The following is a 25893-nucleotide window of genomic DNA, read 5'->3' as shown; positions in this document are numbered from 1 at the left end:
AATTCACTGCCTCAGTTGGTGGTTGAGGTTGAAACGCTCAACTCACTTAAAAGTTACCTGGATCTACATCTGAAGTGCTGGAAGCTGCAAGGCCAAGGACCAGGTGCTGGAAAATGGGATTAAAATTGAGTAACTGGTTTATTTTTTCTCTTTTTTTGGATGGGCTGAATGGCCTCTTTTTGCACCGTACCTTATGGTTCAAGGTAGAAAAATAGGCAAAAGTCTAGTTTGGATCACAGCTGAATTTTCTTGCAACTTTCTGACTTTACTTTCAAAATATTCTTAATTTTAAAGTGAAAGATGAGGGCAGCATGGTGGTTAGCACTGCTACCTCACAGCACCAAGGACCTGGATTAAATTCTATCCTTGGGTGACTATGTGGAGTCTGCACATTCTCCCCGTGTCAGCGTGGGTTTCCTCCAGGTGCTCCAGTTTGCTCCCATAGTCCAAAGTAGTGCAGGTTAGGTGGATTGGCCATGATAAATCCCCCCTATGTCCCAAGCTGTGTAGGTTAGGGGGATTCATGGGGTAAATACATGGGGTTACAGTGATAGGGCGGGGGTGGGCTTGCGTAAATTACTCTGTTGTAGAGTCGGTGCAGACTTCTTGGGCTGAATGGCCTACTTCTCTGATTTTATGATAAAGTATTCTTAATCCCAAACAGTGGTTCATCTGCTGTTTGATTACATACAGCTCAGTGGAAGAAGGAAAAAACTAAAACCAAAAGAGAAAATGCTGGAAAATCTCAGCAGCTCTGTAAGGAGAGAAAAGAGCTGACGTTTCGAGTCTGGATGAACTTTTGTCAAAGCCTTTCTCTCCTCACAGATGCCGCCAGACCTGCTGAGATTTTCCAGCATTTTCTCTTCTGGTTTCAGATTCCAGCATCCGCAGTAATTTGCTTTTATAAAGGAAAAACTAAATCTTGAAAAAGGAATTTTGTACCTTTCCAACTTGCATGCAACAGGCTGAAAAGTAGAAACGGTGCATGACATCAAAGCATACATTATTTTCTCTTCATAGATCACAGTTTAACCTGATTCTATTTCATTTTGCTACAAAACCCCATTCTTGTCACCATAGTTGAAGAGTTGATTTTGATTTGCTTTTGGTTGCCCAGTTTCACACAGCTCCATGTGCACCATTGTAGATTTTCAAAAGATGAAGCTTTGTGGCTTGTACAGTGGGTTTTAAAGTTGCATTGAATCCACTGGCTTGGTCCTTTGTGCTCATCACCCCCTCTGGACTTCACCTTTGGAGGCCAGGTCAGATTTCCCTGGCCTCAATTTTGTGTTCCCTCTGGGGCTCCACTGTGATACAGTGTGAAAGATATATTTTCGAACTCTCTGTGGATGAAGATTTGATCTTGGTTTCATTGCACCCATATTGTGTTGTATGCTGAAATGATACCGTTTGTTTGATTTTCATCTTTTAGTGCTGTTTCTTTTTGTGTGTCTCCCTTGGTTTGGGATTACTGTAATTATTTCATTTTGTTTCTGCATGATATTTCTAGTGCACGTATCACAAACCATTAGTATGCAGGTAATCGAGAAGGCTGATGGAATGCTATTCTTTATTACTTGAGGAATTAAATATTAAAAAATATGGATGATATGCTCCAGTTACACAGGGCATCAGTGAAGCCGCATCTCAAATACTGAGTGCAGTTCTGGTCTCCTTATTAAAGAAATATGTAAATTAGCATTCAAGGTGGCTTAAAGGAGGTTTGCTGGATTGATATCTCGATTGAGCAGGTTGTCTTAGTAGGGAAGGTTGGACTGGAGTTTAGAAGAGTGAGGAGTGACTTGATTGAAAGAGAAAGGATCCTGAACGGTCTCAACAAGGTGGACATGGAAAGCATGTTTCTTGTGGGTGAGGGGCATTTTTTTAAAATTAGGGATCATCTTTTGAGGACAGATGAGAATTTTTTTTCTGAGAGTTGTGCGACTTTGGATCTCTGCCTCAAACGTCAATGGAGGTGGAGCCACTGAATATTTTTAAAGCAAAGGTAAATAGATTCTTGTTAGGCAAAGGAGTCAAAAGTTATCGGGGGTAGATGGAAATGTGGAACTCTAAACACAAACAGATCTTATTGAATGATTAAAGCAGGGGCAGAATGGCCTACTTGTACTCCTATTTCATACGCTTGTCTATTTTTGGTATGTTTTGGAAGTCACATAAAGACCCAAGTCCCATGGTACAGAGTTCTACCAAGGTTGAAAAGAGTAGAAGAGAGTAGTGTTAGTTGGGAAACCCAGAACTTATGCTGATGGGAAGAAGGTCAGTGAGAAATACGGGGACCAAGGGTCGTTTCCTGGGGACGCCAGAGAAGCCAGTGCAAGAGCAGGAAGAGAAGGCAGTGCAGGTGATTCTCTGGCTGTGACTGGGTGGATAAGAAGTAAACCAGGTTGAGTGCAGTCCCCCCCCCAGCTAGCCAATAGTGGGAGAGATGTCCGAGAACGATGACGTGGTCAGTCATGTCAAGGGTGCAGACAGGTGAAGCATGAATGGTCATAGTCACATAGGATATCATTTGTGATCTTTGGAACATTGCTTGTGCGTTTTGAATGGAATTTAGCAGCACGATGACTGACCTGCACACTTTGTAGCCTCCGTTCCCTTTGATGCATCTTCTGGAGACCCAGCAGCTGATAATTGATTCTTCATTATTCACATTCTTATTCTTCATTTTTATTTTCAGCCCCAAGGTGGTTTCAAATAAGTTATGTTGCTGATGATAGTATGCATTAATGCAGTGATCTGCTGCTCACTACAGCGATAGGATGCAGTTTCTCTCCCGTGGTAATCCAAATTGAAAACAATAATAAAGGATCAGGTGGCAATTTGAAAGGAAGCAATTTCTTGTCTTATAGACAGACCCCCTGGTTTTCTTCTAGATAAATATCCTTTATGGCAGCGTTATATTTAACCACAGATAACTAGCACAGCTGTGGAAAGTATTTTTATTTCCAATAGTTAGCTGGAATTTGCAAAAACAGGCTCCACTGCTCCATGCCAGTGTTTGTGTCACATGAGCACTCTCCACCTTGCTTCATCTCAACTTATTAACCTATCTCACCCCATGCCTTTCTGCTTAATGTGTTTAAATGAATCCATCGCTCACCTCAACTGTTCCCTGCGGTAGTGAGTACTGCATTCTGACCACTCTTTTGGCTCCCTCCCTGGGGACATCTTTTCATCTGTCCTACCATCCCTTTTCAAAATCTGAGAGACATCTATCAGGTCACCTCTCAGCCTCCAGAGCTCCAACCTATTCAATCTTTCCTGGTGATTATAACTTTGCGCTTTTGATATCATCCTTCTAAATCTCTTTTTAAATTTGTAGCTTTTCCTGTAACTCTTTCTTCTTTTCAAAATATGGAGACCAGACAGTACCATTGAACCATAGAATCCCTGCAGTCCAGAAGGAGGCAATTTGGCCTATCAAGTTTGCACTGACTCTCTGAAAAATCATCTTACCCAGGCCCTCTGCGCTATACCCGCAACCCCACACATCTACCATGGCTAATCCACCTAACCTGCACATCTTTGGGCACCGAAGGGCAATTTAACATGGCCAGTCCACCTAACTGTACATCTTTGGACTGGGAGGAAACCGGAGGAAAGCCATGCAAGCAGACACACAGTCACCAAGGCTGGAATCAAACCAAGGTCCCTGGCGCTATGAGGCAGCAGTGCTAGTACTCCAAGCGTAGTTTAACCAAGGTTCAATGCAACTTGTACATAATTTCCCTGCTTTTTAGTTCTATCCACATGGAAATGAACCTCAATGCTTTGTTTGCTTTTGTTACATCCTTAATTAGTGTGATTTGTGTGTCTGTACCCCAATATCCTTCCACTCACTACCCCATTTAGAAAATTATTTTCCAAGGTACTTATACTTTTCTTATTCCTCCTGTCAAAGTAGACCATCTCTTACACATGCACACACTTTTTATTTGTACAAATATGTACAGAAATTCTTTTGCCAAATACATATTTCGTAATTTAAGTATTGTCATATTTTTTCTTCATAATCTTCTGTATTAACGCTGCCATTTCTTCTCCCCCCCCCCCCCCAAGCCCTGCTTGTCCTCCACACCCCCACCAAGTCTCCAAATTTTGTGTCATCCACAAAGTTTAAAATTGTACTTTAGATTCACAAGTCAAAATCATTTGAACATATTGGATAACACCTACCTCCAGACATTTAGTTGATAACATGATGCCATCCTTACTGAAAGTTTAAACTTGTGACAGAATTCATCTTTCTATGGAGTGACAAGGAAATTAGATACATCAATTTCAGAATTTGCATTATCTGGTATAAAACTCCTTTTATTGAGTAGAAATGTTTGGATTATGTCAGGTAAAATCATTCTCCCCTAAATATACCAGTGTGGAATTTAAACAAAAATAAAAATTTTAAAATATTTCAGAGTATTAATGTTTTCAGGAAACCCCCTACAATTGTGGCACAGTGGTGACAATTGAACAACATTTAAATATCAAGGATTAAGCATATTTGTTACTTTTAACACTATTTCACTCTAATAATATTTCCAGAATCTGACACTGGGTGGGAAAAAAAGTTCTATTCCATCTGTAGGAGATGTCGACTATGGACCATGTTGAGCAACAGGGTGTTCCAGAGCATTTGTCAAGTGTCTGTCTTCTTCATGAACCATTGTTTATCATCATATGCGATTAGTCATCAATAAGATTTCTTAAATTTGTATTTGCTTAGAACCCTGCAAGTTTCCGTGCATATTAAAAGAATGCAATGTAGCTTTATTGCTGCATCTGTGAACACTACTGTAGACATACAGCAAAGTACATGCTGAACAGTTGCAGCATAAGTAGAACCAACCTCCCTTTTCTTCACAAAAGTGCTCCCGTTTGTTGCTTGCTAATGGATCATATCCCTTATTGCTGGATTTATTTTTTAAATCTTAAAAACTGCGTAAAAGCTCTTGTGTTAATGTCCAGAAATGGAAATGGAACAATATTTCAAAGGAGGTTTCCCATAGTGGGAGGAGAAAATTTGTATTTTAATCAAGCAACCTGTAAGTTAGAAATGTTATAATCAGTGGATATTTGTGCCAGTGGCAGAAAACAAAAGCATTCTGTCAAATCAGCCGAGAGTCCAAATCGGATCTATTGAAGGTGAAATCTTGTGTGTCTGACTCTTAGATTCTTTGATTATTTCCTGGTTTTATCAGGCTGATGAAAAAATAGTTAGAAGTTTGCATCATTGTGTATGGAACTGGTTTTGTTTGTAGCCTTCGGTTACATGAGTCAGATGAAAAACATTAAAATAATGCCTGCATTTTAATATCTTTTTTAAAAAGTCTTAAAGCGGCTGAAAGATATCCAAACAATTAATTTTAAATTTGGACACTTCTTCACGCATTGCTGCAATGACAAAACAGTAGTGAAGAACTTGTTCAGCAGTTCCATGCACATCAGTGCGCACTGTGTGTAGTCATAATGATCATAATTTTCCACTGCTTTCATCAAAGCTTTTATATTGCTTATGCAGCTGTGTAGAGTTTGCATGCCTTGTTCTTGATTCACTAAGGACGCCAGTATTTAAATATGCCCAGGGTACCTGTCAAACTTTTCAGAAGTTATTTATTTCTAGATGTGCATCATTATAAATAGTTCTCCTCTTCCCATCCCACCCCTTGCCCCATTGTGGTTAATTAGATATACTATTTAATGCTCACAATTTTTTAAAAAGCACAAAATTTGCATTTATATTTATCAGATGCTTCTAATTGACAATGGATTGCAAAACGTTCCCAACTAAATTGTTAGATTGGGTTTCTAATACAGTACATTTTCACATGATATGCATAATTTAAATTTACTTTCTAAATGTTCAGTCCTGAATCCAGAAGCTGAATGGCCACTTTAAGAAAGTCAACCTTTTATAATCATGTGAGGTCAGTACAGATCAAGTTGAAAGCTATGAAAGTCTTATCTACATCTTTAGTGTCTCCTTTGTTTTGTGTTTAAGACTGCCTGTTTCTGTCATTGCAATGCGAAACTAATGCTTGCACTGTTTGTTGGCTTGTTAAACTGACCTACCCTCTTCCCCTGTGGTATGTCTTTCAACTAACTTTTGTTCAACCTGCTAATACCCTATCCTTTATCGAAGTGAGTGGAAGCTTTACCCATCTGTCGTGACTTCAATTCGGGCCACTGTTCTTGCCTAAACTGCTGCTTTCTGAAACATGGGAAAGGTATGCTATAGTGATTTGGCTAGATATGTGTTTTTTTCCATTTTTAAACAAGGGAGAGGGCTTCTGCTATAATGCTTGCCATATTCATAATGTTTTATTCTGTAATTATGTTGACTGTAGCTGGCTATGAAATGAAACTAGTAGGAAGTGATCAGTGTAATTAAATCATCACATCCCTAATAATTGCCTGCATGAACTTAAAGCTTTCGAAAGTTCTGGTATGTTTTTGCAATCTGGTCATGAGGATATTTCATTGGCTGTTATTTTAAATGATTAATGAATAATATAGTTTCTTGAGCATTGCTGTTTAAATTTGTCTAAACAATGTTTGGCCATTAACTGTCAGTTATATGTTAATTGGCACATTCTCCATGGCAAGGCCTCTACCAATCAGTGTCCACTTGCCAACCAAATCAGCACTACCTTCTCATGCAGTATAAATTGTTGTTCCCTTTACATTTGGTATTCTTGCAAATTTGTCTTGGTGAGTGCAAGATGAAAAGCTTTGACAGCATGTCTTTTTTCAGAAATACTCCAGTTCTGTACTACCAAATGACTGTTGATATAGTTTTCACACACTGGTATCTTTTCAAGTACCAGAGAGAGAAAACTCTGGAAAAATCTGAAGTTCTTCGTATTGATGAAGTGTCTGGCATGCATACCGACTATGACAGTTTAACTGTCAATTATTCTTTATACATTTTGCTAGAAATGTTCAGAGTTAATAAAACTCCAGTGTGTGCATTTCTATTTTACATCTGAAGAGTTTATAAGCACATGTATCTTAATAAAAGTGGGGAAAACATACATTATTTTGCCCATGTAATCAGTTTAATTCAGGAATATTCTGAGATTACCCATTAAGCGGCACTATTGGGGTAATATTATTCTTAAATTCCAGCTGCTGATTGCCTAATTGAAAACATTTTTGTCATATTGCAAAAAATATTAGGTTGTACATCAAACTTTGGCAACCATAATTCTTTTTGCTTTTAATCTATCTCTACCGTTTTCTATAATCTAACTTTAATGTTGCACAAAATGTTAGTAATTCTGCTGTCTTTGACTTCAGCTTCTACAGTGCTCCCATTTTATTTTTCTTTATGACTCTGTGATGTGAATCTCCTGATCCGGTTTGATTCTTAGCTCAGGCTGTTTCTTTCTGAGCAAGAGGTATTTGTGTGCCTGCTCCCTAAATTTCCACTGAAGATAATTCATGTATCATAATGAATTGAGAAAGTCCCAGTCATACTTAAACCAGCATAACTCATATTGTAGCTTCTTATTCAGAATTTTGCTGATTTAAAGGCATTCCATTCGCTTCTCAAAATCTAATGTTGCAGAAAAGCGAGGCATCAGACTGTAAAGTTGGCCTTGTGTGTCAACTCATCGCTTTGGCAACATTGATCACACAGCTGGCACTGACAAGTAGCAGCGTGCCAACATGAACTATCCTCCACTAGCTTCAATGCAGCAGGAGAGCTGGATTCAGGGTCACAGGCATTCTGTTTCGGGCTATGATGTGATTGTCAAAATAATATGTGGTGGTCCCTGTTCAGGGAGGATAGTATTTCCTCCTGTGCTGCTGCTCTGGGAGAGAAGTCCATTGAGGTACTTCGCTCAGCATTACCATTCTTGTGGCCATGACCAAGCAACAGTTGAGATCATAGAATCCTACAGTGCAGAAGGAGGCATTCGGCCCATCGAGTCTGCACTGACCACAATCACACCCTGTAACCCCATGTATTTACCCTAGCTAGTCCCCTTGACACTAAGGGGCAATTTAGCATGGCCAATCCACCTAACCCGCGTGTCTTTTGGACTGTGGGAGGAAACTGGAGCACCCGGAGGAAACCCACACAAACACAGGGAGAACGTGCAGACTCCACACAGATGATGACCGAGGCTGGAATTGAACCTGGGTCCCTGGTGTTGTGAGGCAGCAGTGCGACTAAGCACTGCAGTTGCCGTGCCCCCCCCACAACCCCCGGTTTACTTGCTACCCTTTGTTATATTACAGTAATTGGCTTACTGTAGTAAAATCATTTAATCATGGTTTCTAATGTATTCTGCCAATGGTTTCAGTTGAAAGTTAGGTTTCTGTTTTGGTAATAGGTTAGAAAATCCAAATGAATTACAAGATTTGTTTTTATTGGCAATTAAAACAAGAGCATGTGTGTGATTACCTTGGCATATTGTCATGGAATAAATATTGTTACAGTTGGCTTTACAACCCTGCTGAGAATATAATGTTGCAGATTCACAGAATAATTCCAAAATCAACTATTTATCCATTAATTTCTGATGGTTTTTTTTTGCTCAGTTGCAATAAACATACATTGGTAACTATGAAAATTAACAATTTAACTCCGACAATGTGTGGAATTTGCCTTGGTTTCCAGATCTAGAAGTTGGACTATTGGACTATTTCTCGATAGCATTCTGGATCGTATTTCTAGAGATGTTTTTCATCCGTGACTTTGCCAACTGAAAAACCTCCTTGGGACCGGAAACCATTTTCCTCAGACTTAAATAAATGGGCCGCTAATCCACTTATTGCATTTAAAACATTTGAATTATCCAATGTTTAAGTTAAATTTAAAGCAATGTAAGTAAGCAAGTTGGGCATCCAGTGCTAAAATACTTCGAATTATAGGAACAAATAGTTTCCTTAGACGCTTATCAAAATCAAATGCTTTGCCAGTGAATGCCTCAAAAAGGAGCTGGATAAATATCTGGTTGGTGATGCAATTGAAGGTTAAAAGGATTCTGATATTCTGCAGAGCACGTTGCTTAATATGTTGGAGGATGATTCAGAGTCCGACAGGATGAGAGTGAGTGTCTGTGGAAGGGCGCAGGCAAGAATTCAGTCTTAGAAGTGCAAGTATACACAAGTGTTTTGCAATTTTTACCAAACTGCCTGTGGAAATCGGCAAATATCTGCATCAAACTCTATTCGATTAAACGGGTGAGACTGAATCTCTGGGGTGGATCTGTGCAAGGAACAGAGTTGATGAGCCAGGAGGCTGCCAACCTGCAAGAAAAAAAGTGAGATTGTAGGAGAGACTGGGCAAAATACAAACCTGTTCTTTCGAAAGGATGGGATCTTGAGTATTGCATTTATATAGCACCTTTTGAAGTCGTAAAATGGCCCAAGCCATTTTCCAGGATTGTTATTAGTTAAACTTTGACACTGACCCATATAAGTTTTTTAAAGTTAAAGTTTATTTATTAGTGTTGCAAGTAGGCTTACATTAACATGGCAATACAATTACTGTGAAAATCCCCTAGTTGCCACACTCCAGCACCTGTTCGGGTACACTGAGGGAGAATTTAGCATAGCCAATGTATCTAACCAGCACGTTTTTGGACTGTGGGAGAAAATTGGAGCACCCAGATGAAACCCACACAGACACGGAGAGAACATGCAGACTCCACACAGACAGTGACCCAAGCCAGGAATCTAACCTGGGTCCCTGGTGCTGTGAGGCAGCAGTGCTAACAATCTTGCCACTGTGCCACCCAAATAAATGGAGCACCTGGAGGAAACCCATGCAGACATGGGGAGAATGTGCAAACTCCACACAGTCACCTGAGGCCGGAATCGAACCCCAATCCCTGGTGCTGTGAGGCAGCAGTGCTAACCACTGCCTCAACATGCCGATAAGGGGATATTAGAAAAGTGGCCAGAAGCTTGGTTTTGGTCAAAATGAGGTTTTGAGGAGCACCTTAAAAGATGGAGAGTGACGAGAGGTTTGGGAAGTGAATTCCAAAACTCTGGGTCAAAGCACGGCCACCAACGTGGAGCGATTAAAAGTTGGGGATGCACGTGACTCAATAATTAGAACTATGCAGAGATCTCGGAAGGCTGCAGGAGTTTAGGCAACACATGAGCCACATAGTCTGGATCAATCGTTTTGGCCAAAAAAATAAACCAAATCAAATTAACTAAGGAACAAATTAAAAGAGGCAGCTCCTGAAAGGAGGGGAACCGGCCAAAGTGAAAGACAAAGTAGAAACGAAACTTAAAACATCAAATCAAAATGTGATTAAGGGGTTCAATAATGCAACCCCTGTGGTGCCCAGCGGGCGTGAAAGGTGTTAACAGTGCCCTCGGACACCCGGCCGCGAATATAGCCCAGGAGCAGGTTCACGAGGAGGTCCTCCACTTTCGCCACCCCCTTTTTCCGCACCGGGTGTCCGTAGTGAAGTCTGGATCAAAAGTAGTCTTTGGATGAAACAAGATTAGAAGGAGTGGAGCGGTTGGATCAGGATGCACAGGTGCATCTCAGTTGACATCTCTTGCATCCTGTCCTTGTTTTTTTATTTTCATTATAAGTTCCCATGTCCACATTTCTGATAGAAACTTGTTGAGTTGTAAAGACATCCGACCACCAGTGGTCAGTTTAAACGTTTGTATAATTGCAGATTTAAGTTCAATTGGGTTGAGAAATAGTGAGCTAAACAGTGGAGCGAGACAATGAATTGAACACCAAAAGTTAAATAAATTAACACATTATTTCATTGGTCAGTACGTTCATGGTGATAGTCAACAAATTCATTTTAAGTTAATATTTCGGTTCGATATTGAGAATGAGAAGAAAAGATTTTGATGAAATGAACCAAATTTAAAGATATACAATTCACCAATTTAATAGTTAAGAGGATTAGGATAGATTTCCTAATCTAGCCATTTGACCGTGTTTTTACTCATCAGCCCTAACATCCTTAATAGCTTCAGAAAGCACTGGATGAACTCAGCAGGTCTGGTAGCATCAGTGGAGAGAAACAGAGTTAATGTTCTGAGTCCAATATGATACTTTGGTATGTTCTGAAGAAGATTAATCTGATTGTGGCATCAACTCCACTTTTCCATCTACCCCCATACCCTTTAACTCCCTTGTCAATCAAGAATCTAATTCAGCCTTAAAAATATTCAACTCAACAAGTTTCTATCAGAAATGTGGACATGGGAACTTATAATGAAAATAAAAAAACAAGGACAGGATGTAAGAAATGTCAACCGAGATGCACCTGTGCATCCTGATCCAACTGCTCCACTCCTAATCTTGTTTCATCCAAAGGCTATTTTTAAGGCCGAGTTAGATTCTTGGTCAACAAGAGAAGAAATTTCTCCTCGTCTGTTTTAAATGGGAGACCCCTCATTTTTAAATCGTGTGCCCTAGTTCTAATCTCTCCCACAAGAGGAGACATCCTCTTAGCATCCTCCCTGTCAGTGTCCCCTCAGGATCGTCTATGTTTCAATAAAATCACCTGTCATTCATCTAAACTCCAACTGGCACAATTGTAACCTGTCCAACCTTTCCTCACATGATAACCCCTTCATCCCAGGAATCAGTTGAGCGAACCTTCTCCGAACTGTTCCTCATGCTATTGTATATTTTCTCAAGTAAGCACACATCCTCCCAGATGTAGTCTCACCAATGGTCTGCACAGCTGTAGCAAAACTTCCCTACATTTATGTTCCATTCCCCTTGCCACGCAGTGGCTCTGTGCTTTTTTACCTATGGAAATTGCATGATATACATGGCTCTGGTATAATCTAACATTCCAACTACATCCTATCAGCTCTTCACAGTAAGCATATTTCATTTTGTGAAAACTTCAGTTGTTGGCACAGAGCTGAATGTATTGCTGCAGAATTAATTATAGAAATTATATTTGCATATTTTAGTACCACTGCCACCTACTAGCAAACATGCAGTTGTAAAAATTCTCCAGGGTACAGTGACTATCTGACATACTTGTGTTAAAGAGAAACAATGAAAAGTTTTGGTTATGTTGCTTTGTACATTGGTAAACCATTTGCTTTTTACTCTATGTAAAAAAAAAAATCTGAATTTTGCATTTTTTTCTTTATTCTTTCATGGGATGTGGGTTTTGCTGGAAAGTCTACCATTTCTTGCCCATCCATAATTGCTCTTGGACTGAGTGGCTTGTAAGGCCATTTTAGAGGTCTTCTAAAAGCCATTGCTGTGCGTCTGGAGTCACATGTAGGCCAGACAATGTGAAGATGGCAGATTTCTTTCCCTAAAGGACATTAATGAATCAGATGGGTTTTTGCAGCAATCGATGATTATGGATCATGGTCACCATTACTGAGACTAGCTTTATATTAATTAATTAACCAGGTTAATTAATTAAATTTAATTTCCATCAACTGCCATGATGGGATCTGAACCTGTTTCCAAAGCATTAGCCTAAGCCTCTGGATTGCTAGTCCGCTACACATCATCTCCCCCCCCCCAAAAAGCAGCAGATCAGATTATGTTTTTTTTAGCCTGAAATTGTATTGAGACAAAAATGAAGATGATCCAAAATCAAAATTGTGACGTAAACCTTGCTGACGGGTCTCTGGAAGCCTGATTTCACTGGTCTGAAACTGCTAACATTGAAGGAATGCAGTTTCTGTGTCGAAACAAAAACTGATGGGTTCAGTCCTTTGTAAGGGCTTGCAAAGTATCTGAAATTATCCAAAATTGTTTTATCTTGGTCATCTCATCCATCATGGTCAAAAGAGTTTACATCTCATCGGTCATATTGAAGGGGTTTCTCCAGACCAGGTCCAGTGAAACATAAACTCTGGCTCCCTTCAACAAGTACATAGAGACATTTGTAGAAGCTGGAAAGATTAGAGATGTTTTCCCAAATGTCCTGGTCTAAATGTATCTATTAACCAACACCATTAAGAGAAGTAAATTATCTGATTATTTATCTTATTGTTGTTTATGCTGCTTTGGTGTAGTTAAACTGGCTGCTGTGTTTGCCTAGTTAACCACAGTGACTAAACATAGAAATTCCATAGTGGACAAATTACTTTTTGAGGACATGAACACTACATTGGTGCAAGTTCTTTCTATTATATTGAGTTGCTGTCCAACCCAACACTTTGAGTGCAATCCCTCTGTAGAGAAATAAAAGGGACCTGATGAACCAGTTCACATGGAGAAAGTAGAGCCTGCTATCTGGCTGGAGCATTGATTTGGATAGTGATCATTTCACATTTTCATAAGCTGCTTCATGGCAAGTCTTGGGCCTGAATTTTTCAAATGGTGGGATCTCGCTTCCTGCCATTCAAACACATGTCTGAGTGTGTTCCACAGCCATGTTTTAAAAATTAATTTTTATGGGATGTGGGCATCACTGGTTAGGCTAAATTTATTGCCCATCGCTAGTTGTCCTTGAGAAGGTGGTGGTGAGCTGCCTTGAACCGCTGCTGTGGTGTTGGTACACCCACAGTGCTGTTAGGAAGGGAATTCCAAGGTTTTGACTCAGTGCCAGTGAAAGAACAGTAAGATGGTTCTGATTCAGGATGGTGCGTCTCTTGGAGGGGAACATGCAGGTGAGGTGGTGGTGTCTGCACATGTGTGCTACCCTTGTTCTTCTAGGTGGTAGAGGTCACAGACTTGAAAAGTCTGTCAAAGGAGTCATGGTAAGTTGCTGCAGTGCTTCTTGTAGATGGTAAACATTGCTGTTATTGTGCATTAATGGTGCAGGGGGTGAATGTTGAAGGTACAGATGGGGTGTTATCAAGCAAGCTGCTTTGTTCTGGATGGTGTTGAGCTTCTCGAGTGGTGTTGGAGCTGCACAGATTCAAGCGAGTGGAAAATATTCCATCACACTCATTATTTGTGCCTTGTAGATGGTGGACAGGCCTTGGGGAGTCAGGAGATGACTTACTCATTTCCGGATTCCTAGCCTCTGACCTGCTCTTGTAGCCACAGTTTTTACATGGCTCAGTTTCTGGTCAATGGTAACTTCCCCTTCTTGACCCACCCGATCCCTGACCTCTTTAGTATCCGAGGAGTTCCGAATTATGCTGAGCATTGTGCAATCATCAGTGAACATCCTGTTTCTGTCCTTATTATGGAAGGAAGGTCATCAGCGAAGCAGCTGAAGATGGTTGGGCCTAGGACACAAACCTGAGAAACTCCTGCAACGTTGTCTTGGGGCTGATATGACTGACCTCTGGCAGCCGCAGCCATCTTCATTTGTGCTCGGCATGATTCCAACCAGCGGAGAGCTGTGTCCCTGATTCCCATTGACTTCAGCTTTGCTAGGGCTCCTTGATGTCAAGGGCAGTTGCTCTCACCTCACCTAGACTGGAGAGAATACAACCCTGGGCTATGCAATCTATCCTCATCATTTAACTGTTTGTTTTATCTCTGTATACTCTGTCCACCTAACTAGAGTTCAAATCCGTGTTTTCCAATTATTTCTAATAACTGTCTACTTTTGAAGAGGTAAGCATGACTGTTGCTGGATAATCCAATATTTGAGCTGAATGAGATTTTTTTATCGAGGTATACTGTTAATGATTGACTAGCCAGTCTGGCTCAATAACAGAATCTGTAGGGGTAGACCCAACACTGCACTCGTGGGACCTTTGGCAGGCAGATGCAGATAACCCTCCAGACCAGCCCCCAAACAGATGGTTTGGTCCTAGTTGAACAAGTAGTGGGAATACTGAGTTGCAGGGTGTTGGATGGTTAAGTTCCTGAAGTACATGCCTGGCCCAGAGGCTTCATGAATCTTGGCCATTGCCAATTTTCAGCTGTCTTCTCCAAGCTGAGATGAAGGAAGGTTCATGTGCACCGGGTATCCAGAATCTCTGCTTCTGTGGATTTCTCAAAACTGACCCATAATCATCATGATGGGCTTCAATGCATATCCACTAAGACCACCTGACCAAAGCCCAGTGCAGTAAACTTTCAATGTCCAGTGTACTGGAGGTTTGAATCAATTGGCTGAAACAGTGTGAAGATATACAATGTGCCTTGTTTTTTCAGTACTGCACTAAATTGTCATAACTAGATTAGTCTATGCAATGACTTAGAATCATAGAATCCCTACATTGCAGGAGGAGGCCATTCAGCCCATTGAGCCTGCACCGACAACAATTCCCCCTCAGGCTCTATCCCCTTAACCCCAAGTATTTTATTCTGCTAGTCCCATTGACACTAAGGGACAATTTAGCATGGCCAATGCACCTAACCTGCACATCTTTGGACTGTGGGAGGAAACCGGAGCACCCGGAGGAAACCCACGTAGATACGGGGAGAACATGCAAACTCCACACAGACAGTGACCTGCGGCTGGAATTGATCCCGGGTCCCTGATGCTGTGAGGCAGCAGTGCTGACCACTCTGCCACCGTCCCGCCCCTTAACAGACTTAACAGAACACGTCTTCATTTGTGGACCTGTCAGATTTGTTCAGACCCCGACTGAACATTTAAATTGGTGCTTTTGCATTCTCCAGTATGAGGCTCCGAGATTTCAGCTGTGCACAAAATTTATATTCAGTGGTAGTTTCTAAATTTCTGGTAAGGGTAATGATCAGAAGATATTTTCATGCAATATTTGCTTGTGTGGTCTCCGTAGCAACCTGCATGTTTTGTCTGAAGTGATCAGGACAATTTATTGCCTTTTTTTTAGGCCATTTCACATCATTGCAAATATTTGCAAAGCTGCGTTATGCTAAACCTTGCTAAATGCTTTTTCTTTTAAATATCTCTCAGGTCATACTGAAATAATGAGCCAGAAGCAGATGAATCCCCAGGACATCTCTATGGAAACTCACGAACAGGCTTACTGTAAATACTACCCTCTTTCCTCCCCACCTGCATCTATATTAGGCTTACCACAGCCAGCATGCTAACCAAATTAAGAGAAATTCTATTTAGATTAAGCAAGAATACAAAATCGTGATGGAAAATGCATCATACAGTTTAAGGATATAGATGAATTTGGGCGTATATTTAATATTCATATATCCTGTAAATAACCCTAGCACTATGACAAATGTTACAATCAAAGAAATGGTATATCTACTTTCTGATGTCTCATTTTGTGGAGATGTTTCACCATTGCATTCTGTAAAGAGTGTGATGTGGTTATATTGTTAATCTGTTATGAGATCATTGTGTACAAAAAAAAACAGCACCCACAGAGTTGGAAGAAGCTGCACAAACATTTACAGCCAAGACTATACTCCATCAATGAGGAAAATCAATTTTGAAAATTAGTGTCAAATAAAATGGGTATTTAAATCTTCAGTAGTAACCTAATTAATCAACTGTGGGGGGGAAGGTTGATTAACATTTGATCCTTGGTTTGCAAAAAAAAAGTGACTTTTAAGAACTACAATGATATTTTAAGTAAACACAATGGGTATAAAGTTTATATTAATCCAAAATATTGCACAGAAATAATTTGCCTTCTCAAAATTTTTCTTTTGCATTTATGCTATTGATGCTCATGATGCCTTTGTTGACAAACGTGAGTTAAGCATGAAAGGATGTCTGTCTTCCCAGTGCAGTGCAGTTAGTTTTGGGTAGCTGTCATCCCACATTGGCGTCAGATGTTGGAGGGGCGGTCCAGCTTGCTGAGGCAACTTATTTCACAGTTTGATGAATCGCATCTAAATCCTCAATCAGATTCTCGGCTCCCCTCCCTATAATTGCGAAGAGAGTTAGCAGTGTGGAGCTGCAGAGGATGTGGCCAGCTACAGAGTCGGATGGGCCACACAAAGCTGGTCAGTTTCACTGCAGCTCCAGTTCAACTTGCCCGACGTGTTTACTGTGCTACCAAAAGGTTCTTCCAACTCTGAAAGTTGTACCATATTATGAAATCATTTATAATGTAGAACATGATATATGTAACAGTGCCTAAATAAAGGGGGGGGGGGGGGAGGGACAATTATTCACTAGTATGTGCAAAATGTGTAAGTTGTACCAAAATTGTATTTTGTGTGTTTTCTCATGCTAGCAAAGCAGATGGATTTAACTGGCGCGATTTGATGAAAACATAGTTGGAGTATATGATGAGAGAAAAATTAACTTTTTTTAAAAAAAAATTATTCTTTTTCTAACAAAAAGGCTCTTCCCAAATAAAATTGCACCCTAATGTCACTAATGACCTTTTAACCGGCAAAAGTGCGGAGACGGGGGCTGTTGATTTTATTTTTCTTTAAACCAAATTGTATCCCAAGACTGTAAACCCTTACCAAATTTATTGCTCCACTTTGCAAGTCACATAATTCAGTAGTGACTCTAATATGAGGTTTAGAAGAGATAATAATGCAACTTAATTTTGTTGAACAATGTTCTATCTAAAACTTAAACACAGAAAATACACAAAGGTAGACTCAGCACGGTAGTATTACCTTTGAATCCAACCATCATATTGATTTTAATGCCATTTAGAGCAACTGGTAACCACACACAAAAAATCAGAATGCAGCAGGACATAAAAAGAAACTTTTATTTTTGTTTTTTTTTTAATTATAGCCTATATTTAAAGAATGATTGTTTTGAGGCGTAGCAAAGATTTTAGCTAGATCCATCCAGTGTAATGATTAGATGTTAGTTAATAGTTTGATTAAGATCTTTATTGTGTTGAAAGTATATCCTTTTTTCGTAATAGGTTTATCTTTTTATAAGATTGGTTTTCTGATATGAAATGTTTATGGTTTTATAGTAGAATCGATCCTAAAGATAATGTGTAATATTGAATTTTTTTTTCTTATTGAGGGTTAGTAGTTATGTTTTTTTTTTAATCCTACACTTATGGAGCTCAATGAATTACAAATCGACTGAACCTATGGTTTCTACGTGATAAGATACACCATTAACATATCGGAAATTATATCACAATGTGACTTTCAGATGTCAGTGCAAGTTACCTGTTGTGATTAGTTCAACAGCTATTACGTCATAATAAATTTCCCTGGTGTGTGTTTCTTTTTTTTAAAGCTCTATTTCTGGATTCCAAGTATACTCATGATGCAGCAAAGTTTTATGTTTCTTGTCTTGTGTAGCAGCACAGTACTCTTCATCAATTTTATGATGTAATAGCAATAATTTCTGCTATGAAATAGTGTACTTGGCTTAAAGGCTTGTTGCACTATAGTAAAAACGCCTCACTTGGTGGCCACAGCACTTAACCAGCGCACTTAGGTTTTTTTTTAAGGCTTCATACTCCACCTTGTAATAATCTTTATTGCCTAATTAGAATTTTACTAAGAATTAGAACTTTAATGTGAAACGATTATATGTCACAACAATAGCATGATACATGTGTAACATTATAGATTTTTTTTGGTTTTAAGAATAGATTAACTTTTTTGTTTTTACATCAGTTTTCTAACTGACAACACGGGCCATTTGACCTGCAGATACTGACTTGCAGTCATTTGTGTACTGTCAGATGGTAAAATATTGATACAGTTTGAATATTTTCAAAAGGTGCACCCAAGGAACATTTTGGTTTTTGTGTTCCCTTTAAAAACAAAAGGGTTTGTTGTTCTGGAAGTGTTTCGACTGTCTTGGAGTTGGCATGCAGCTGAAATATTTGATGTACAAATATGGATAACACATCTTGTTGCACTTATGTACATAGTAAATATGTAATAAAGCTGTCTTTATATTGTAAAATGAACAGCAGAGGTTTTTAAATAAAAACTAAATTCTCCGTTCAAAGCGTTCTCATGAGAGAGGCAGTTGTGTGAATTGTAACTGTTTACTGAAAAATAATATATTTCCTATTGGGATTCTTAGCAGTTAACACTTAAACTGTATTTTTAAAAGCTATATATAAAAATTGTATGCTGCAATTTTTTTGTTCAGAGACGAACATTCAAGCCTCTATTGGGGCGTACTAACCATACTTAATCTCTCATGCTTGTAGCTTTGAGCAAAGACACAATATTCAAACCATAATCATAAAAGCCCGACAGTCAAACAACATCCCTCCCTAGAACGGAACATTTTTAACCAAACTGAAAGCAATTTGTGTTCCCTTTTAACTATACCTTACTTACAACTTACCGGATTGTAACAACAAGAATTGTCCAATGTCGCACTAAAGAGTCATGGATGTTTATAGTCAATGTTATTGTGAAGTCTGATATTCATTTCTCTGGTCTGAAAACGATCCATTATTCACGTGTCAGATTGGAAATAATTACTCGAGTTGTTTTGGTAAACATACGCCTGGAAAGTGTTCAGATCAATATTTCACAAGACCGGTTTGAACTGTACTAGTGACAGCAGCCAAATATATTTTCTAGCTGTGATTTTTTTTTTGGTGAATTTTTAGCAGTTGAGGAATGTAATAGCTCCACACACACACACACACACGCACGCACACACACACACACACACACGTGCACAGGCGCGCACACACACAGGCACGCACATGCATATATGGAGCACATTTAGTCATTCTCGTGCCATAGGCTTTAGTGAGATGTCACTTTGCAATGAAATGATTTGTCTGTACATGGCTTCTCCATTTCCTGGGTATACCGTACTGACTGATTTTACTCTGTATTGCTGCCAGATTATACTGTTTATGCTTCAGTTATGTCATATGATGAATGAAATTCACTTATGTTTCCGAAAATACAACTATTTGTTTTATGACCATTGAGGGGAAAATAAAGAAATATTTGGGAAAAAAAATGTTGTATTATTTCAGAATTGCTGGTAATCAAACTGTACCTGTTGATTCTTGCGCATGTCCTAGACTGATGCATATCAGACTTTGTATCATGCTCCACGGGCCAACTGCATAATTTAACACAAGAAGTGCAAAGATTTTTTTAAGTTTTAACTTTGAAAAATTAAAAGCAGAAAATGGTAGAAATACTCAGGAGGCCAGGCAGCTTGTTTGCAAAGACAGAGACAGTTCAAGTTCCCGAGTTTAACTCATTGAAAACCTATTTACATTTACAGCACTAGAGTCGGGCCTTTTAAAGTTGCACACTGGTGACCTTTCACCAGAGCAAGGAGAATTTAGAGATTTGACAGCTTTTAATACAGAGCGAGGGAAGAAGGTAAGAAAGCTTCAATGATGAAAAGGATGATGGTGCATAGCTAAGGTATGGTAATGGGATAAGTAATGGAACAGAATCGCAGAATTGTTACAGCGAGGAAGGAGGCTCTTCAGCCCATAGTCTGCACTGGTTCACTGAGCAATGCATTTGGTACAATCTCCCACCTGTTCCCCAAAACACTACATGTTCTTCCTTTCCAGATAAGTCTAATTCCCTTTTGAATGTCTCCATTGAACCTGCCTCCACCACACTCTGTGCATTCCAGACCTTAACCACTCTTGTGAAAAAGTTCTTCCTCCTATCGCTTTTGCCAATTATTTTAAATCTGTACCCCCCCATTCTCAATCCTTTAATAAGTGGGAACAGTTTCTCCCCATCCACTCTATCCAGACACCTCATACTTTTGGACACCTCTTTCAAATCTCCTCTTCACTGCCTTTTTTTGAAGGAAAACAGTCCTAACTTCAATGTGTAGATGCTGATGTTGGACTGTGGTAGGCACAGTAAGAAGTCTCACAACACCAGGTTAAAGTCCAACAGGTTTATTTGGAATCACGATCATGACACACGACAATGCAGAATCGCCGAGCAGAAGCTGATAGCCAAGTTCCACACACATTTGGCGGCACAGTAGCACAGTGGTTCACACTGCTGCTTCACAGCTCCAGGGACCTGCGTTTGATTCCCGGCTTGGGTGGAGTTTACACATTCTCCTCGTGTCTGCGTGGGTTTCCTCCGGGTGCTCCGGTTTCCTCCCACAGTCCAAAGATGTGCAGGTTAGGTTGATTGGCCAGGTTAAAAATTGCCCCTTAGAGTCCGGAGATGTGTAGGTTAGAGGGATTAGCGGGTAAATATGTGGGGGTAGGGCCCGGGTGGGATTGTGGTCGGTGCAGACTCGATGGGCCGAATGGCCTCCTTCTGCACTGTAGGGTTTCTATGATTTCTATGACATGAGGACAGTCTCAACCGGGATCTTGGGTTCATGTCTCTCTATGTGTAACCCCCACCATTTGGCCTGGGCTTGAAAAATCCTACTAACTGTCCTGGCTTGAGACAATTCACACCTCTTTAACCTGTCATTCTCTCTCTCTCTCTCTCTACTCGCATTGTTTGTACCTGTAAAGACTTTATTACCTATAAAAAGTTTATTACCTATAAAGATTTGCATTCCAACCATTATCTTGCAATTGAGTCTGTGTCTATATATGCCCTGTTTGTCTATATATGCCCTCCACTCACCTGATGAAGGTGCAGCGCTCCGAAAGCTTGTGATACCAAATAAACCTGTTCGACTTTAACCTAGTGTTGTGAGACTTCTTACTGAGTCCTAACTTCTGCAGCCTATCTTAGTAACTAAAGTTCCTCATTCCTGGAATCATTCTTGTGAATCTTCTCTGGACTCTCTCCAATGTCTTCAAATCCTTCCTAAAGTGCGATGCATAGAACTATATGCAATATTCTGGCTGAGGGTGAATTCGTCTCTCTAACCTTGCTCTTGTACTGTATGCCCCTAAGTTACCATATGCTTCATTAACCACTTTCTCAACCTCTCCTGCCATCTTTAATGACTTATGCACATATGCACCCAGGTCTCTCTGATCCTGCACCCCGTTTAGAATTGTATCATTGGCTCTTCATGTTTTCGCTACCAAAATGAATCACTTCGCATTTCTCTGCATTGAACTTCATCTGCCACCTGTTCGCCCATTCCACCAACTTGCCTAGTCCTTTTGAAGTTCCACACTATTCTCACAGTTTGCAATTCTTCCAGGTTTCGTATCGCCTGTAAATTTTGAAATTGCGCCCTATACACCAAGGTCTACGTCATTAATGTATATCAGGAATAGCAAAGTCCCCTCACAACCTCTGGGGAACTCCACTTCAGATCTCCTTCCAGCCTGAAAAACATCCATTAATCACCCCTTTGCTGTCACTCAGCCAATTTCATATCCATGTTGCTGCTGTCCCTTTTATTGCTCGCCTGTCAGCATAATACCAAAATAGCACCAGACAAGCTGTAATGGCAGAAGCTGTCTGTTTTAAGATAGTTTTTTTTTTAAATTGTTTACTGCTTCCTTAGACTGGGTTTTAAAAACATTTCACTTGTTGGAAGTTCTTTCAAAGAATAAAGAACAGTGCAGCACAGGAACAGGCCCTTCGGCCCACCAAGCCTGCGCCGATCATGATGCCTGCCTAAACTAAAACTGTATGCACTTACGGAGTCCGTATCCTTCCATTCCCATCCTATTCATGCATTCATCTAGATGCCCCTTAAATGCCGCTATTGTACCTGCTCCCACCACCTCAACAGTGCATTCCAGACATTCACCACCCTCTGTGTAAAACACTTGCCTCGCACATTTCCTCTAAACTTTTCCCCATGCACCTTAAAACTATGTCCCCCTAGTACTTGACTTTTCTACCCTAGGAAAGAGCATCTGACTATCCCCTCTGTCCATGCCACTCATAATCTTGCAAACCTCTTATCAGGTCGCCCCTCGACCTCGGTCATTCCAGTGAGAGCACACCGAGTTTATCCAACCTCTTCTCATAGCTAATACCCTCCAGACCAGGCAACACCCTGGTAAATCTCTTCTGTACCCTCTCCAAAGCATCCACATGCTTCTGGTAGAATGGCCTGAGTTTCAATTGGGTCTGATTGCTTAATGATCCCCACTTTTTGAGTAATAGTTATTCTGAAATGAGCTGATTTTTAAAAAAAACACAATTCAAGTGATAAATGCTGGAAATGTTTATCAGTTGGACAGCAACTGGGGATGACATTTCAACAGAACTGGAAAAGTTAAGAGATGTGACAGGCTTTGGGCAAATGCAGGGGGAGGGGGTGGAACGAACGAAAGGGAAGATCTGTGATGGAGGGAAGGACCAGCAAGGTTAGTGACGATGATGAAAGACAAAATGGCTTGTTAATGAAGTATAGGTTTGGTGGACAGGAGATTGCACTGGAAAAGCAGAATATCACTGGCCAATGGAAAAATGATGAGAGCTACTTATCATCTGAATGTGTGAGTGAAAGCAGTCAGAAGTCTCACAACATCAGGTTAAAGTCCAACAGGTTTATTTGGAATCACAAGTTTTCAGAACGCTGCTCCTTCATCAGGACTCACCTGACGAAGGAGCAGCACTTTGAAAGCTTGTGATTCTAAATAAACCTGTTGGACTTTAACCTGGTGTTGTGAGACTTCTTACTGTGCTTACCCCAGTCCAATGCTGGCATCTCCACCTCATGAATGTGGAGGAACTGTAAAGTGTTTTGTCAAGTGTCTTGCCCCTCAGTTTTACATTGGGCTTCAGTTGGGCAGCATACGAGGCCACGGGTAAGAGTGGAAGTGAAATGGAGAATTGAAGTTTATTAGTGTCACAGGTAGGCTTACATTAAGACTGCAAAGAAGTTATTGTGAAAATCCCCTAGTCGCCACATTCAAGCACCTGTTCGGGTCCAGCGAGGGAGAATTTAGCCTAGCCAATGCACCCAACCATGTCTTTTGTACTGTGGGAGGAAACTGGAGCACCCGGAGGAAACTCACGCAGACACGGGGAGAATGTGCAGACTCTGCACAGACAGTGACCCAAAGCTGGGAATCGAACCTGGGTGCCTGGTACTGAGGCAGCAGTGCTAACCACCGTACTGTGAATTGAAATGACAGGCGAGGGTCTTGTGGACTGAAGGGAGGTGTTTCACAAAGCCGGCACTCAATCTGCTTTTGATCTTGCCAGTGTAGCTGAGACAACATCATGAGCAAATAGTAGCCTTGTTAGCTATGACATTCAGAGTATGCGCGTCCTTCTCAAACCATCACTGGATTATCTTTGCTCCTCCTCGAATAAGAACTAAACAAAAATACAAACATCGGGAACCGTAAGGAAGACAGATCATGATCGCAAAGACTCCAACGGAAGCAAATGAGCAATTCTGGATCTGCACTGGTTCCTTGATTATGCAGCTGGCAACTGCACATTGACTAAAGCGACTTAATTTCTGTTGGCACCAATATACCAAGTGAGTTAAAAAGATTTCTGGCTGAAATACAGTCTTCTCACACTATCAATGTTCTGTAGACTATTTCTAGGTATCCCTCTTGCCTTGGAGTTAGACTATCATGGTTTCGAGTCCCTCTCCAAATATTTGAGCACATCATCCAAGCTGATGCTCCCAGTGCAGTACCACAGGAAGGCTGTACTGTCAGAGCTGCTCTTTTTTGCTTGCCCCCCTCAGGTGGTCGTAATAGATCCCAAGGCTACTCTGAAGAGCGGGAGGATTACCGTATCTGGTGTCAAGGCCAATTTCTTTACCCAGAGACCATTGGGAACGGGGAATAGTTGAAGCAAAAAGCATAAGTCTGTGAGGGAGAAAATATGTTGATAAGGTGAGATGATATAATGTGGAAGGAGGCTCACGGGGCTGGATAGACAGGATGCAGGGGTGATGTTTCCTCTGACTGGGGAGTCTAGAACAAGGGGTCACCATAGAATCCCTATGGTGCAGAAAGAGGCCACGTGGCCCATCAAGTCTGTATCGATTCTCTGAAAGAGCATCCCACCCAAGCTCTGCCCAATCGATCCCTGAAACCCATATATTTATCATGGCTAACCAACCAACCTACACATCTTTGGGCACTGAGGGGCAATTTATTTAGCATAGCTAATACACCTAACCTGCACATGTTTGGACTATGGAAGGAAACCAGAGCATCTGGAAGAAACCCACGCAGACCGAGGGAGAACGTAAAAACGTCCCACAGTCACCCAAGGTTGGAATCAAACCCGGGTCCCTGGCACTGTGAGGCAACAGTGCTAACCACTGTGCCACCTGTCACAGTCTCAGGATATGAGGTGGCCATTTAGGACTGAGATGAGGAGAAACCTCTTCACTCAGTGGTGAACCTCTGGAATTCTTTACCAAATCAAATCAAAACCACATAAGGCTGTAGATGCCAAAATGCAATGTATTTAAGAAATAGATTTCTATACTCTTAGAGACTTCAAAGGTGGGAGTATGACATTTTGAACGGCAAAGCAGGCTCAGTGGGCCGAATGGCCTCCTCCAACTTTCTATGTTGCAATGAGCTTAGATGCCAACACAGATCAGTTGGGCTGAATGGTCTGTTCCTGTGCTGTAAATATCATGTAATACCACTGACTATTTTCAGCGATGCAGAAGTTTGTATGCTTGTATTTTGGTTACTTTTTCACATTCCAACAGGGATTTCATGCCATCAACCTGCCTGTTAGAAAATTAGCAGAGAATAGGTGGTGTCACCTATTAGTTTGTGAGGGCAGAAATGCCAATAGTGTGGTGGATCTAGTTCCAAAATAAGACACCAGAGAGAAACAGTTGACCATCCACTTTGTGTAGGTTTAGCATTGGCAGCCTTATCCTATATCCTTTGAGCTGCCAGAGTTAGCAATGGAGAAGGAACGGCCACCATGTCTGCAGCGACAGTAACTTACAATTGTAAAGCGGCGTAGGCCCACCCTGGGATAAAATCTGACTCTGTGCCAGTAAAGGGGATCAAGCCAAAAGCTTGGTCAAAGAATTTGGCTGTACAGAGTGTCTTAAAGGAAAAGAGAAATGGAGAGGTTTTGGGAGGCGATGCCAGAGTGTGCTTTGCTGAGAACAACCCCAACCCCAATGTAACTGAAGTCCCTAATGCCAGGAGCCAGTCTTGTAAATCTCTTCTGCACCCAGTCCAATGCTTTGAAATCTTTGCTAAAGAGTGGCGTGGCAGGCTGTACTAGAAAATCAGACTTTTGAATGGACCTATCTT

The 25893-nt window shown here is 40.7% G+C and overlaps 1 protein-coding gene across 14 annotated transcripts in view; it reads left to right on the top strand.

Moving 5' to 3' along the window:
• The window catches only part of mbnl2 (muscleblind-like splicing regulator 2), a 114008-nt gene extending 94278 nt beyond the window's left edge, over positions 1-19730 (top strand). For all 14 annotated transcript variants that reach the window (XM_078221515.1, XM_078221528.1, XM_078221522.1 and 11 more), the window contains one exon: positions 15786-19730. In XM_078221515.1, the coding sequence (XP_078077641.1) occupies positions 15786-15925 (140 nt within the window). In that variant the 3' untranslated portion in view covers positions 15926-19730. The remainder of the gene's footprint in view (positions 1-15785) is intronic.
• Positions 19731-25893: the final 6163 nt, after the last annotated feature.

The sequence above is a fragment of the Mustelus asterias genome, chromosome 10 (genome assembly GCF_964213995.1).
Source record: "Mustelus asterias chromosome 10, sMusAst1.hap1.1, whole genome shotgun sequence".
NCBI classification, from domain to species: Eukaryota; Metazoa; Chordata; class Chondrichthyes; order Carcharhiniformes; family Triakidae; genus Mustelus; species Mustelus asterias.
This window is presented reverse-complemented; position numbering and strand designations above follow the sequence as displayed.